General features: G+C 44.8%; 1 protein-coding gene across 1 annotated transcript in view; it reads left to right on the top strand.

Moving 5' to 3' along the window:
- The window catches only part of LOC137429266 (copine-4-like), a 197,883-nt gene that overhangs the window by 33,908 nt on the left and 148,540 nt on the right, over positions 1–15,435 (top strand). The window contains exon 3 of the mRNA XM_068119238.2: positions 9,293–9,472. Within this exon, the coding sequence (XP_067975339.1) occupies positions 9,293–9,472 (180 nt within the window). The remainder of the gene's footprint in view (positions 1–9,292; positions 9,473–15,435) is intronic.

Raw genomic sequence — 15,435 nt, 5'->3', positions numbered from 1 at the left:
TGAACAGATGACAACGGTTCGCTGGTTTGATAATATCTCAATACAATCTTGATTTGACATTATATTTTGATATAATAATATTATAGTATTCATTTGTGATTGGAATGATGAATGATGCTATTTGGAATGAAAATTTAGAGATATTGAGTTTAAACAGAATGAGGAAATGACGTAAGGGTTTCCATCCGTGACATTCGCGGATTCCCCAGTTGCAGTTTCGCCATTGACTGGATACAGCAAGATTCAGACTGGGTATGTTTTTTGTCCAAGTCCTTCACGAACCTAATGTCAATGCTTGATATTCGAATGAAGGTGGCACAGGAATGTGGAATTTATTGGTACATCGTTTGTCATTCGCCAATATTTACCTAAGTCTTTCACGAACCAGCTGTCCATGCCTGAAGTCCAAAAAATTTAATACTTACATTATTTGTTAACTGCTAACTGGTATTGCCACTCAGGTCATCCAATCCTCTTCAAATGGACAAACCAACACAATACATGAGATTTGAACTTGCAATCCCAGCATCGTACTTGTGCTCAGATGGGAGCATCAAACAGTCAAATTCCTTAACTTGGACGTGTCTCTAAATGAATGAAAGTACATTTCATATTATTTATTTTATCCTTGTGTTTCAAGTAGAGCCAGAAGAATAAATTTCAAAGTCACTGTTCAGTGAAGCTGATGGTCATTAATGTGAGAATGAAATGGTATTTGACCTAATATGGTGCCCTGTGGATCTTTTACTGCCGGTGCAAGGGTACACGAAATTATGCCATCAAGAACTGTTTTGCACATCAAGGGCTGTTTTGCACATCAAGAGCTGTTTTGCACATCAAGGAAGTAGCATGCTGCGATTGTAGAGCTCCGGATCCATGTGGGGTTGCGTGCCAGACCGTAGGCTGCTCCTTTAGAGGTCAAGAGCATCCATACGGATATTTCCAATGCATGATGGCATATAATTTGGAGAAGAGGAGTATTTATAGATCAGGTGTAAAATTGGACAAAATAATTGACATGCTTCTTGTTTCCTACCCACCACCACCACCACCGAAGGTGAACGGAGGTTATGTTTTCACCACTGTCTGTCTGTCTGTCTGTGTATCTGTGAGCAGGATATCTCAAAAAGTTATGGACGGATTTGGAGAGGTTGGGTGTGTGACGACAAATTGGTTCGATTTTGGTGAAGATCCGGTTCAGGATTTCTTTTCAATTCCAAGTGATTCTTCAAAACGATATACAGGGCCAAAAATGATATACAGGGTGGACTATTAACTACTCCAAATTTTGAACCCCCTGTAATTATGTTATTAAGAAACAAAATGGAACAAAATATTTACAGTATAAAAAAAAAAAAAAAAACTGGTCAGTTTGTCAAACTGGTCAAAAAACAAAACGCGCTCCTTTCGACTCACCTCATCCATATAAAATATTTACAGTATATAGGTACATATTTCAAGTTTTTGTGGTGAATATTTTATTGAATTCAGAAGTGTACAAAATTAGTTATTTGCAATATAAACAACAATACCCAGTCGTACCCAGCTGCTCCTGGACTCCGTGTCCTTTCCTCCTGACAAGGTGGAAAAGTTTCTGTCAACCCTCGACTCTGATTCTGCAACTGGACCTGACGGCATCAGCCCACGGGTCCTAAAATCCTGTTCTTCTGCTCTTTCACTCCTTCTCTCTGTTCTCTTCACCCTCTCTTTTGCTCAAGGTCAACTGCCATCTGCTTGGAAATCAGCCAACATCACCACTTTGCACAAAAAAGGTGCAAAAACAGATCCTAGCAACGACAGACCAATCAGCCTTCTCCCAATTATCAGCAAAGTCATGGAATCCATCATTGCTTCGGATATGAAATCTTTCCTCTGCTCCAATGGCTTGATCTCTGATCATCAATTTGGTTTCAGACCAGGTCACTCTACTCTGGACATGCTGCTTCTGCTGTCTCAACAATGGATGGAGGTCCTCAATGCCAAACAGGAAATTAGAGCTGTCTCCCTCGACATATCACGTGCCTTCGATACGGTCTGGCACCCCGCTCTGCTCACCAAACTCTCCTCCTTTGGTATCCATGGAAATCTCCACACGTGGCTGGCGGACTTCCTCTCTAGTCGTAGTCAACGTGTGGCCCTGAATGGGTTTCTCTCATCTCCTCTTCCTGTTCAGGCTGGAGTTCCCCAAGGCAGTGTTCTGGGCCCTGTGCTTTTTCTGGTCTTCATCAATGATCTCTCTGACTCTCTTGAAAATCCTCTCTATCTCTTTGCTGATGACTCCACTCTCTGCCGCACCATTCCTCATCCCTCAGATCGGCAGTCCGCAGCCTCCTCACTCTCTGCAGACCTGGACAAAATCACAGACTGGGCAAACAAGTGGAACATGTCTTTCAATCCTGACAAATCTCACACTCTTACGATGTCTCTCCGAAAAGACCGACTGGACAACCCTCCCATCTACTTTCTGAATAATCCTCTCCAAGAAGTTCTGTCACTCAAGCTTTTGGGTCTCGCTATCTGCCATGATCTTTCTTGGGAAAACCACATTTCCAAGCTGGCCTCCAAGCCAGTCGCCGACTTGGCATCCTCCGTCGTGCGAAGTCCTTCCTTGGCACACCTGAGCTCCTCACCACATACAAGGCGTTCATCCGCAGCTCAATGGAGTACTGCTCTCCCCTCTGGGCTGGTGCTTCTGCCTCACACCTAGCTCGTCTTCACGCTGTTGAAACCAAAGCGTTCAGAATCATTGGAATCTCCCGCGATGACGCTATCTCCGAGGGCCTTTCACTTAATCACCGCAGGCAGGTTGGTGGTCTTTCCGTCTTCTACCGACTCCTCTCCGGCCTTGCTCCCCCAGCTCTCTCTGGGCTCTGTCCCCCAAATATTCCTGCAGGTCGCACAAGATCTGCCTGCAACCCTCTTATGGTTAAACTGCCAAAATCAAGACTCTCTGCTCACCTTCACTCCTTCATTCCTCTTTTCTCCCGCCTCTGGAACAAACTCCCTCACTCTCTTCAATCCCACTCCTCCCTCCAGGTCTTTAAAACGGCTGTTCACCACCATCTCTTATCTTCCCCAATCCAAAACCTTGATCTTTTCTACCCCTGCTAATTTCACCCCAAATCCACTTTTTTGAGGTGACTTTTGACTTCTTTCCTGGAAGTCCTTGGTGTCCTTGCGTTTTATACCTATCCTGCACACATAACACACAGACAGTCAAACACAAAGACAGTCAAACAGACAGACAGTCAGACAGACAGTCAAACAGACAGTCAAACAGTCAGTCAAACAGACAGTCAAACAGACAAACAGGGGTGAAAACATAATCTCCATCGACCTTCAGTGGCGGAGGTAAAAACATCAATATGGCCTGGCCTCCTTGTTCGCCACACCTCACCCTATGCAATTTCTTTTTGTGGGGTTTTTAAAGTGCAAGATTCACGCAACTCAACCAGCAAACAATGAAGACCTGAAAGAGCAGATTATAGCAGCTTTTGGAGAAATTACAGTCAGAATGTAACAGAAAGTGGTCTTGGAGAAAGGCAAAAGTATGCATACACTGTTTGAAAATGATGGAAATCACATCGAAATTCATATGGAAAACCCAATACATACTGCATTGGAGTCAGAAGGAAGGAGTCAGATGGAGTACATCAGAAGGAACCTGGATAAACAAGAGCAAAGATAGTCATCGGGAGGAACCTGGATAAGCAAAGAGCAAAGATGGAGTCATCAGAAGGAACCTGGATAAGCAAAGAGCAAAGATGAAGTCATCGGGAGGAACCTGGATAAGCAAAGAGCAAAGATGGAGTCATCAGAAGGAACCTGGATAAGCAAAGAGCAAAGATGAAGTCATCAGAAGGAACCTGGATAAGCAAAGAGCAAAGATGGAGTCATCGGGAGGAACCTGGATAAGCAAAGAGCAAAGATGGAGTCATCAGAAGGAACCTGGATCAGCAAAGAGCAAAGATGGAGTCATCAGGAGGAACCTGGATAAGCAAAGAGCAAAGATGGAGTCATCGGGAGGAACCTGGATAAGCAAAGAGCAAAGATGGAGTCATCGGGAGGAACCTGGATAGGATTTGGGTTCCAGCCGCTACTCCACAACCCTCAAACCCATCCAGGTGCAGCTACTTGCAGAAAAAATTCTGCAAGAATTCACTTCTCTTTAGAGAGGTAGTTTAAGAAAGAGAGAAATAAAGAAAAAGCAAGAAGTACAAGGACATGTGAAAGGAACATAGAACAAAGATGTCCGGAAGAACCCGGATTGATAGATTTCAACAGTTACTTCCCAGGCTCAAACGCAGCAACAGGTGCAAGCTACCAGAGGTCTGTCAGCAGGGAAGCACAGTCCGGGTGCAAGCTACCAGTGGTCTGTCAGCAGGGAAGCACAGTCCAGGTACAAGCTACCAGAGGTCTGTCAGCAGGGAAGCACAGTCCAGGTGCAAGCTACCAGAGGTCTGTCAGCAGGGAAGCACAGTCCAGGTACAAGCTACCAGAGGTCTGTCAGCAGGGAAGCACAGTCAAAGTACAAGCTACCAGAGATCCGTCAGCAGGGAAGCACAGTCCAGGTACAAGTTACCAGAGGTCTGTCAGCAGGGAAGCACAGTCCAGGTGCAAGCTACCAGAGGTCTGTCAGCAGGGAAGCACAGTCCACACAGCGTCAGGATATGCTTGTTGAAATGAGAAGTGCAACTAATTTTGTACACTTCTGAATTTAAGAATAAAATTTCCACAAAAACTTGGCGTACGTACCTACGTATATCTTGTAAATATTTTGTTTGATTTTGTTTCTTCGCAGCAGATATACAGGGGTTCAAAACTGGGGATAGATAAATGGCCCACCCTGTATAGCATGATATCTCAAGAAGTTGTGGATGGATGAGGACGAAACTTGGTGGACAGTTTGGGTGTGTGACAAGAATAATCCGATTAGATTTTGGTTGAGGTTAATAGCCTGGTGTTGGCTTAGCGGATAGGGTGCCGGCTTAGCGGTTAGGGTGCCGGCTTAGCGGTTAGGGTTCCGGCTTAGCGGTTAGGGTGCCGGCTTAGCGGTTAGGGTGCCGGCTTAGCGGTTAGGGTGCCGGCTTAGCGGTTAGGGTGCCGGCTTAGCGGTTAGGGTGCCGGCTTAGCGGTTAGGGTGCCGGCTTAGCGGTTAGGGTGCCGGCTTAGCGGTTAGGGTGCCGGCTTAGCGGTTAGGGTGCCGGCTTAGCGGTTAGGGTGCCGGCTTAGCGGTTAGGGTGCCGGCTTAGCGGTTAGGGTGCCGGCTTAGCGGTTAGGGTGCCGGCTTAGCGGTTAGGGTGCCGGCTTAGCGATTAGGGTGCCGGCTTAGCGGTTAGGGTGCCGGCTTAGCGGATAGGGTGCCGGCTTAGCGGTTTGGGTGCCGGCCTAGCGGTTAGGGTGCCGGCTTAGCGGTTAGGGTTCCGGCTTAGCGGTTAGGGTGCCGGCTTAGCGGTTAGGGTGCCGGCTTAGCGGTTAGGGTGCCGGCTTCGCGGTTAGGGTGCCGGCTTAGCGGTTAGGGTGCCGGCTTAGCGGTTAGGGTGCCGGCTTAGCGGTTAGGGTGCCGGCTTAGCGGTTAGGGTGCCGGCTTAGCGGTTAGGGTGCCGGCTTAGCGGTTATGGTGCCGGCTTAGCGGTTAGGGTGCCGGCTTAGCGGTTAGGGTGCCGGCTTAGCGGAAAGGGCGCCGGCTTAGCGGTTAGGGGGCCGGCTTAGCGGATAGGGTGCCGGCTTAGCGGTTAGGGTGCCGGCTTAGCGGTTAGGGTGCCGGCTTAGCGGTTAGGGTGCCGGCTTAGCGGTTAGGGTGCCGGCTTAGCGGTTCGGGTGCCGGCTTAGCGGTTAGGGTGCCGGCTTAGCGGTGAGGGTGCCGGCTTAGCGGTGAGGGTGCCGGCTTAGCGGTGAGGGTGCCGGCTTAGCGGTGAGGGTGCCGGCTTAGCGGTTAGGGTGCCGGCTTAGCGGTTAGGGTGCCGGCTTAGCGGTTAGGTTGCCTGCTTAGCGGTTAGGGTGCCGGCTTAGCGGTTAGGGTGCCGGCTTAGCGGTTAGGATGCCGGCTTAGCGGTTCGGGTGCCGGCTTAGCGGTTAGGGTGCCGGCTTATCGGTTAGGGTGCCGGCTTAGCGGTTAGGGTGGCGGCTTAGCGGTTAGGGTGCCGGCTTAGCGGTTAGGGTGCCGGGTTAGCGGTTCGGGTGCCGGCTTAGCGGTTCGGGGGCCGGCTTAGCGGTTCGGGTGCCGGCTTAGCGGTTAGGGTGCCGGCTTAGCGGTTAGGGTGCCGGCTTAGCGGTTAGGGTGCCGGGTTAGCGGTTAGGGTGCCGGCCTAGCGGTTAGGGTGCCGGCTTAGCGGTTAGGGTGCCGGCTTAGCGGTTAGGGTGCCGGCTTAGCGGTTTGGGTGCCGGCTTAGCGGTTAGGGTGCCGGCTTAGCGGTTAGGACGCCGGCTTAGCGGTTAGGACGCCGGCTTAGCGGTTAGGACGCCGGCTTAGCGGTTAGGACGCCGGCTTAGCGGATATGGTGCCGGCTTAGCGGTTAGGGTGCCGGCTTAGCGGTTAGGGTGCCGGCTTAGCGGTTCGGGTGCCGGCTTAGCGGTTAGGGTGCCGGCTTAGCGGTTAGGGTGCCGGCTTAGCGGTTAGGGTGCCGGCTTAGCGGTTTGGGTGCCGGCTTAGCGATTAGGGTGCCGGCTTCGCGGTTAGGGTGCCGGCGTAGCGGTTAGGGTGCTGGCTTGGGATCCTAGGATCCTGGGTTCGAATCCCGGTCGATCGCTGAATTAACTCTAGGGGGGTTGACTCAGCCTGGCATCCTTCCGAGGTCGGAAAATTGAGTACCAGTTCACTGGTACCAGGCATTGAGTACCAGTACCAGGCAAATTGAGTAATTGTGTCGCAAGAGGCGACTAACAGGGTTGGTGGCAGGAAGGGCATCCGGCCATAAAACATTGCTTCAAAAACGGGACCACGGGGCCCGAAAAAGGCCAATCCCTGCTCTGTGGGGTAAAATGGCCTTTAAAGGTGGTATAGCATAGTATAATTTGGTTGAGGTTCAGATACAGATCAGGCATATCAGTCCGATCAAAACATAAACTGTTCAGCCTGGCGGAGGTGTGCGCTCTATCGAATGCCGTTCTAGTTTATGGATGTGAGCCTAAACCTTTTTTCGCATTACTTTTGTTACTCAAGTCACCAGACCACACAAGAGACCTCGATGATGAGCTGTATGTGATAGAAGGAGGCGAAACTAATATAGCAAACAAATGTAAGTTTCCACCCAGTATCACATCAACTACAATAAGCAGCGTATAGTCATTGTTTCTAAGGTGAGCAAGGTAGTGTGTGCGTGTGTGTGTGTGTGTGTGTGTGTGTGTGTGTGTGTGTGTGTGTGTGTGTTTGTGTGTGTGTTCAGAAAAAAGTACAGCCAACCAATTTTTACCAAGCTGCACTTCATCAACTTCAAATAAACAAGAAAGACCAGACTTAGCCTCAGGTGCCGTTTCATTCATGATTCACGACTTCCCAAAGCTTCAATCTGCTCCAGCTCCGGCTCTCAGCACCAGCTTTTTCCCCTATTTGCAGCTCATTTTCGGCCACATTCCAAAGGATGGATTTTTAGGGTTTCAGGATAAAGTCATGCCATTCTCATGGGTTCTGTTATTTTCTAGGTTACAACTGGTGTGATCTCGTATTATATGGATGTAGGTGCAGGGATATGCAAATACTTCCCTCTTCGTGCACTTCTGGGGGAGCATCTAGTTGCTGTTTCCTCCTTTCTGAATTATGTGGGTGCTGCTTTAGGTAGAGTGTAATGGCAAGCTGGTCATGTACTTTCGAGGCAAGCAGGTGCTGGTTGAGATCAGTGCGACTGCCTCTGTCAGGAGGTGTGCCTGGGTGATGAAGCTGTGTGCCGGTGTAGCATCGCTTAGTTTTTTGGCGATGCATGCAAGCGATGCTGGTGTTGTCTCCTTACCTTTTTTTTGGTAATTTCCACCTTCCACCATCCTATTCTTGTAATATATATGAGAGGATTATATTCTGTGGGGTTATCAATTGTTTCAGTGGTTAGACCACCTTCTTGGCTTTTCTATGCCAGGCCTCAAGTACCAATGGCTGGTATTTATTGCATGCGATACCTTGTATGCGGGTTCTCCACCAAGGTGAAACCCGTGTCCAGACGTATTTGTAGCTGACTGTCATAATCTGCCCAACCGCATTACCCTTTCATGGTCTTCCAATATTAATTTCACATTTCTTCCAGCTTTACCACAATCCTTGCAGGCAGAATATAACACTCCGGATTTTCCACCAAATGGAATTCCCTCTTTTAATTGTGAGAGGGCATAGGGGATGGCATATCTTGCCACACTGTTCTTTCCGGGAAAATCTTCTTCTTCTACATATATAAAAGAAAGTTTTTGTTTGTTTGTTTGTTTGTCTGCACGCGCTAATCTCCTGAACGGTGAAAGATGGGAGGAAACCTCTGAAACAAAAAATGTCGGGACGGGCCCCGGGAAGGCTTTAGGCTAGGTGGCGAGGCCGGTCGAGGCCGCCTCGGCCGGGCTGGGACCATTTCGGAATGAAAGGCTGAGCTGAATTATAGTAGTCAATCTTCTACGGCCGTGGGTAAAAGCTGAATTATAGTAGTAAATTCATTCCAAAAGAACCAAAAATGTCAGGACGGGCCCCGGGAAGGTTATAGGCTAGGTGGCGAGGCCGGTCGAGGCCGCCTCGGCTGGGCTGGGCCCATTTCGCAATTAAAAGCTGAGCTGAATTATAGTAGTCAATCTTCTACGGCCGCGGGTAAAAGCTGAATTATAGTTGTAAATTTATTCAAAAAGAACCAAAAATGTCGGGACGGGCCCCGGGAAGGTTATAGGCTAGGTGGCGAGGCCGGTCGAGGCCGTCTCGGCCGGGCTGGGCCCATTTCGCAATTAAAAGCTGAGCTGAATTATAGCAGTCAATCTTCTATGGCTGCGAGTAAAAGCTGAATTATAGTTGTAAATTTATTCAAAAAGAACCCGGGCAATGCCGGGTGGTTTCTAACCCGAACCTCTATATTTTTCTTTGGTGGTTTTCAATTGGTTTTGCACAGGAGTTCCTGATAAGATGTTAAACTTGTGCTTATTTTCTCAGGACACTTTTATGATTTTTGTCTATGCTTCCGTTTTCTTCTCCTCCAAACTGTCAATAAAAGAGAAAAATGATATCTGAAATAAGTGAACATGATAAAAGCAATCTATAACCTAGCTGCTCATCTTCTTGTGAAATACAGAAGGCTATTGTAATGAAAAGTTTGTCAAAACATCAACTTTTCAGGTGGACCGTACGGAGGTAATGAAGAGCACGCAGAATCCTGTGTTTGCCAAAGTCTTCACGGTGGATTATTATTTTGAAGAGGTGCAGAGGCTTCGTTTCGAGGTCATCGACGTGGCTCCTGGGCGCCTCGTTCCAAAAGACGACAACTTCCTGGGAGGAGTAGAGTGCACCCTTGGGCAGGTGTGTGTGAAAAACAACCCCATAGTATGGTGTGGGTAGAAATATTTTCGATGTTTAATATCACAACGTGCTTACTACATCAACAAACATGCCTTGAATAACATGTACATATGTAAACAGCCACTAAGGACATTCCAAGTGCAAGTTTTACATGGACCTTTCCAGACATGTGAGAGCGTGAGCAGGTACGATGGTTGTACCAAGGGTCTAAAGATAGTTGCATGAAGTATAAACTTTGTTGCACATCCCTTTGTGTTTCCTAAAAGTATGCCTTCATTTTATTTACTTTGTATGTTGTATGCCACTCCTTTCCAATTCCATCTCCAGGCGCTGCATGACGTCATCACCGGGCACCGAAGGGGGCCCGGTGATGACGTGCGCTGAAAGGGAGTACTCAGTTTTCACTCCGGTTTCTTGTTTTCTTGTTTATTTGTTTGTTTTATTTCTTGTTCGTTTGTTTGTTTTATTTCTTGTTTGTTTGCTTGTTTGGGCGATATCTCAGCCATCCTTTGAGCTAGGAAGCTGAAATTTGGGCACAATAGTGCACACATGTTTTGGCAAAAATGGTATATATATATATATATATATTTTTTTTTATTAATCAATTAATTGGTCAATTACTTAATTATTATTGATTAATTAAGTACTTATTTATTTCTTTTCTTATCTGGTCAATATCTCAGGCACCTTCTGAGCTAGGAAGCTGATATTTGGACACGACAATGATAAAGTGATTTGGCTGTAAAGGTATTTTTGGATTTATTGATTAATCGATTAATTCTTTAATTATTTGATTAATGCCTTAATTATTTTTATAAGTTACAAATTCGGATGAAATGGTGGTGGTTTAGGTATTCCGTTAGCCAAATTATTAATAATTTAATTATTTTACCATTATTATTTATTTATTTTCATTACTAATGACTTATTACCCTCGCCAGAGGAGAGGGTATTGCATTTGAGTCTGTTTGTTTGTTTGTCCGCACAGAATAAATATGATTTTCTCTGCAACGGTTGGTCCGATTGACAGGAAATTTTCACCATAGGTGCACCTCCACCTGTAGGATTTTTTATGATAATTATGATGTCATAGGTCACGTGATTCGGCCGCCATCTTTGAAAATCCAAAAAATTTTGCACCTCAATATCTCTGAAAGCGCTGAATAGAAAAAATTGAGAGATGGCTCATTGTAAAGAACTCTCTATGGGGAATAAAATATGTTAATGATGATGTCATAGGTGCCTCAATTATGACGTCATAATTCGACAACTACAAAACTTCATGCAATCAAGATGAAATTTCTTGAGTGTCATGTCGGCATAAACTGGTGGAGAAAAAAAAAATGATGACGTCATCGGTCACGTGGTTCGGCCGCCATATTTGTTTTAACACAAAAGCCTTAAAAACACTGAAAATACATCCTGGCTCGGGTTTGCAATCTCTGATTGCTCTTTTTCTTGTTATTTTGTTTCTTATCTAGGCAATATCTCAGGCAACCTTTGAGCTGAGAAACTGATATTCAGACATGACAGTAACCAAGTGATGTGGCTATAAAGGATATTTTTGATTTATAGATTCATTTATTGTGGCTATAAAGGATTCTTTTAATCGTGGAATCTACTTCCTGTGTCAATTAATCGATTTATTATAATGAATTTTTTTTTCTTTCGATTAATGACCTCTTTAATTACTTTTCAAAAAGTTACAGCTTCGGATGAACACACGGGTGATTGGGGTATGCTATTAGCCAATTAAGAAATACGATTATTTTGTATTGATTTTAATTATGCAATTAACCAATCAATTATTGTACACCGCTCCCTCCCAAAACCGTCTCTATGTGCCGCACTGGAGGATATTTATTTATTTGGCATGGGAGCGGTGTACTTTGAATGTATCTGTACTTGTTTCCATTTTATTTACTTTCTAGATGCTTCGTTGATGTTCGAGTTTACAGGACTTTGTTTTGCTAAAGTGTAGAGCTTGGTTATGGGTAAGGTTTCTTTTCAGGTGTGAAAGTCCAATTTGTCGAGTTCAACATACCTTTTGCTGTTTCTTTCCCTACTCTGCTTAAACTCATCATTATATGTTTTGGATCTATTATCTTTAGTACATTGTATGAATCATAGGATTTTTCGATGCGCCACTGAAGGCGGATCGAGCTTGTGTTTTCACCAATTGTCTGTCTGTTTGTCTGTGAGCAGGATATCTCAATAAGTTGTAAACAGATTCGGATGAAATTATTGGACAAGTTTTGTGTGTGACAGGGAAGAATTGATTAGATTTTGTTGAAGATCCGAATCCGGAGCGGATAATTTTTTTGAGTGATTCTTCACCATTGAGAGATGGGGAAAAATATATAGCACGACATCTCAAAAAGTTACAGATGGATTTGGACCAAACCTGGTGGACAGGTTGGGTGTGTGACAAGGAAGAATTGTTTCAATTTTGGTAAAGATACGAATATTTTTTTTAAAATCTCTAAATGATTCTTCACCATTGAGTGATCGGGCCAAAAACGATATATAACATGATATTTCAAGATGTTATGGAAGAGTTGTGAGAAAACTAGATGGATGAGTCTGGACGAATCCAGATCTGGCCGATCATTGGGATACAAAACGTAAACTGTTCAGCCTGGCGGAGGTATGCGCGATATCGAGTGACGTTCAAATTACGATACAGTATCATTAATTGTACAAGGTTTACCTGTACTTTTTATTCTAGAACCTGTAAAAAGAACTAGTTCAACACTGAAATTTTATGTAATGAAATTGTCTTCGCTGTTTTTCTTCACATTGATGTCTAAGTTTTATAGGAAGCGACATCACTGGGGAAAACCAAGATAGCAGCCAACACGTTTCATGAAAAGTTTATCAATATGTTCCTTCTACAAGTTGAAATTCACATGAGACTGTCTGTCTAATGTAATGATGCACGCCTTTTATGGAGTTGTGTGTTTAAGTGGCGGTTGTCCATGTGCAGCATATGGCTGCTGGTTGCATCATCCTTCTGGCAGCATAGCTGTGCCCCTGATGCAGTGCCCCCCTTACCCAGTCAGCTTGTACTCATCTTACCGACCATGGCAGGATGACGGGCTGAGTCAACTCACCCGGTGTTAATTCAACGACATCACAGCGGTTCAAACTCAGGACCCTAAGATCTCAAGCCATCCCCCTTAACCGTTAAGCCAACACCGGGCTGTGTGTTTAAGTGGTGCGGTGGGTTCAAAACGGCCGTGAATCGGTGAGTGATCTTGACCTTTTTCACAAGCAACCAACTACTTTCACTCGAGCGTACATTAAAACGTGTTGAACAGATTATTTCAGAGAAATATCTGATTACTTAACACGAAATTGCAGAAAATTGGAGTTATCGTGTTGAAAGTGTGGAAATAATCATTCATCCTCGCTTGTAATTCAATAAGGATAGTGCAAGGTGATTTCCAAAGGACCTCTCCTCTATTGAACCTCAAAGTACCTGGGTACTCAAGCAGACATGGATTGGGACATTCGAAGTTGTTCTCCGTACAATCCAGACCAGTCACCTTTGGATTTACATTCAGGTTATGGACCATTCAAATATATTTGGTTGGAATTAAGTTTACTGATTATGAAGACGTCAAATCATGTATCCCGGATCGGCTGTGTTCACATCCTAAAGTTGCCTACACAGATGGCATCAAGGCAAATTGTAGGCCTATACACATGGATGGAACAATTGTGTACGTGTATCAAGGGAATGAAGGTGAGGTTTGATCAACCTCCCATTGGGATTGATATTCTCGAGGGAAAGAAGGCCCACAACAACCCTGAACTGCCCTCATTATATATGATGTGGCTTGTAAACCAGTCAGAGAGAAGAACAAAACATACTCAAGAAGCACTAGAATGGCACTCGGTAGAGAAGAGCGTACCTCCTCCAGGCTGAACAGTTATGTTTTGTATCTACTGACAAGGCCAGATCTAGATCCAGAAGTGGACCAAAATCTAATCGCCTTGTTCTTATCACCTACTCAACTCATCCACCTAGTTTTGTCATAAGTCATCTGCAACCTTTTGAGATATCGTGCTACATTACGTTTTTGGCCCCATCTCACAATAATGAAGAATCGCACTCGGTAGAGCGCATACCTTCGCCGCAGCTACTGTTCTGTACTTGGTAAAAATACGATTTTGACCTTTTCGTGACCTTGACCTTGACCTTTGACCCGATTGCTCCCAAAATCTAATCAAATGTGTCCCGTATAATAACCAATCATCCCACCAAATTTCATGCAATTCGGTTGAATACTTTTTGAGTTATGCGAATAACATACACACACACACACAGACATACAAATAAATACACAGCGATCAAAACATAACCTTCCGCTTTTGCGAAGGTAATAATGAAGAATCAATTTTTAAAAAAGTAAAAAATTATCTGATCCGGATCCGGATCCGGATCTTCCAAAAAATTGAATCAATTCTTCCTTGTCACACACCCAATCTGTCCACCAAAATGCGTTGGAATGCGTCCACAACCTTTTGAGATATCGTGATATATATCGGTTTCAGCCCGAACACTCATTGGTGAAGAATCACTTAAAAATACTCTCGGATCCAGATGCGGATCCGGATCTTTACCAAAATCTCATCAATTTGTCCTTGTCATACACCGAACCTCTCCACCAAATTTCGTCTGAATCCGTCCACAACCTTTTGAGACATTCTGTTCACAGACAAACAGAGTCAAACAAGAAGACGTCATGCAGAGCACGATACTTGCAAAATCCGCCCCCCATCCCCAAGAAAAAAAAATTCCATTGATACAGCACATTGTCCATTTCATCAAGTTTAAATTGACAATCTTGATCAAAGCTCGGGTCAATCGGAAGAAAAGTGACGATTTTTCAGGCGACAAATGATGCCTTTGGAAGGTTGACCTTGAGTTGAACTTTGACCTCAAAAATAGTATGTTTCTCAATTTATTGACTCGATATGCAAATGCTGTTCAATTTTCAAGTCAGTCGGTTGAGAATTGATGGCTTTTTAGATGAAAATTGATGATTTAAAAAATTTGACCTTGAGTTGACCTTGACCTTTTGACCTCAAAAATAGTTAATTTCCCAATTTATTGACTCAATATACAAATGGTGTTCAATTTTCAAGTCAATCCGATTTAAAATGGAGATTTTAGAAATTTGACCTCCAGATGACCTTTGACCTCAAAATCAATAGGCTTCTCAATTGGGACGACATATACAACTTGGTGAAGTTTCGTGACGATCGGTTTAGAATTGTGACCTGTAGGCTGGTGACAAACAGACAAACAGACAGAACCGCAAACGGAACAGACCAATATACTTGAAAAATCTTCGATTTTGCAAGTAACAAGTAAACGGATAAAGACAAACAGACAGGTATGGATGAAAACACAACTTCCTCCATTTTTCTGTGGTGGAGGTAATCACCAAAATATACGCTTCATGATCACGTCCACTCCTTTCTTCCCTTTTTCTCTTAATCGTGGAATCTCCTTCCTGTGTCAAGTTAACCCCACTTTTCACTGCAGTGCTTCAAGGTCTAGCTGCAGCCATCGCCACACTGTCCATATCGATCTTCGGTCATATTGATCCTTCATGAGCCTTGATTCTGTATAAAGGATAATAATGACAATGATTTATATTTGTACGACTCACAAGTCTTATAATCCAATTTTACATGTAGCCTGAGGTTCATGATCGAGGTCAGGTTGTTGAGGTTACACGGCGACAGAACATAAAGAAGGTGCTAAGAGGAGCAGATGTCACAGCCGGATTATGGGACGTTCCATGAAGTGCAAGAGAGCTGTCATCGTAAAAAGCTTGAGGAAAAGGAAAAGCTGAGGAGGTGCCATGAAAGACTTGGCAAGAGAAAGAATGACAGGCCTTGGGAGGCTCGTTTGGGAATGCGGTTAGCTCGTGACGTGGTGGTTGATG

This window comes from Myxine glutinosa, chromosome 6, assembly GCF_964187855.1.
Source record: "Myxine glutinosa chromosome 6, kmMyxGlut1.1, whole genome shotgun sequence".
Taxonomy (NCBI): Eukaryota; Metazoa; Chordata; class Myxini; order Myxiniformes; family Myxinidae; genus Myxine; species Myxine glutinosa.
Note: the sequence above shows the minus strand (reverse complement) of the source record. Positions and strands in the feature narration are given on the sequence as shown.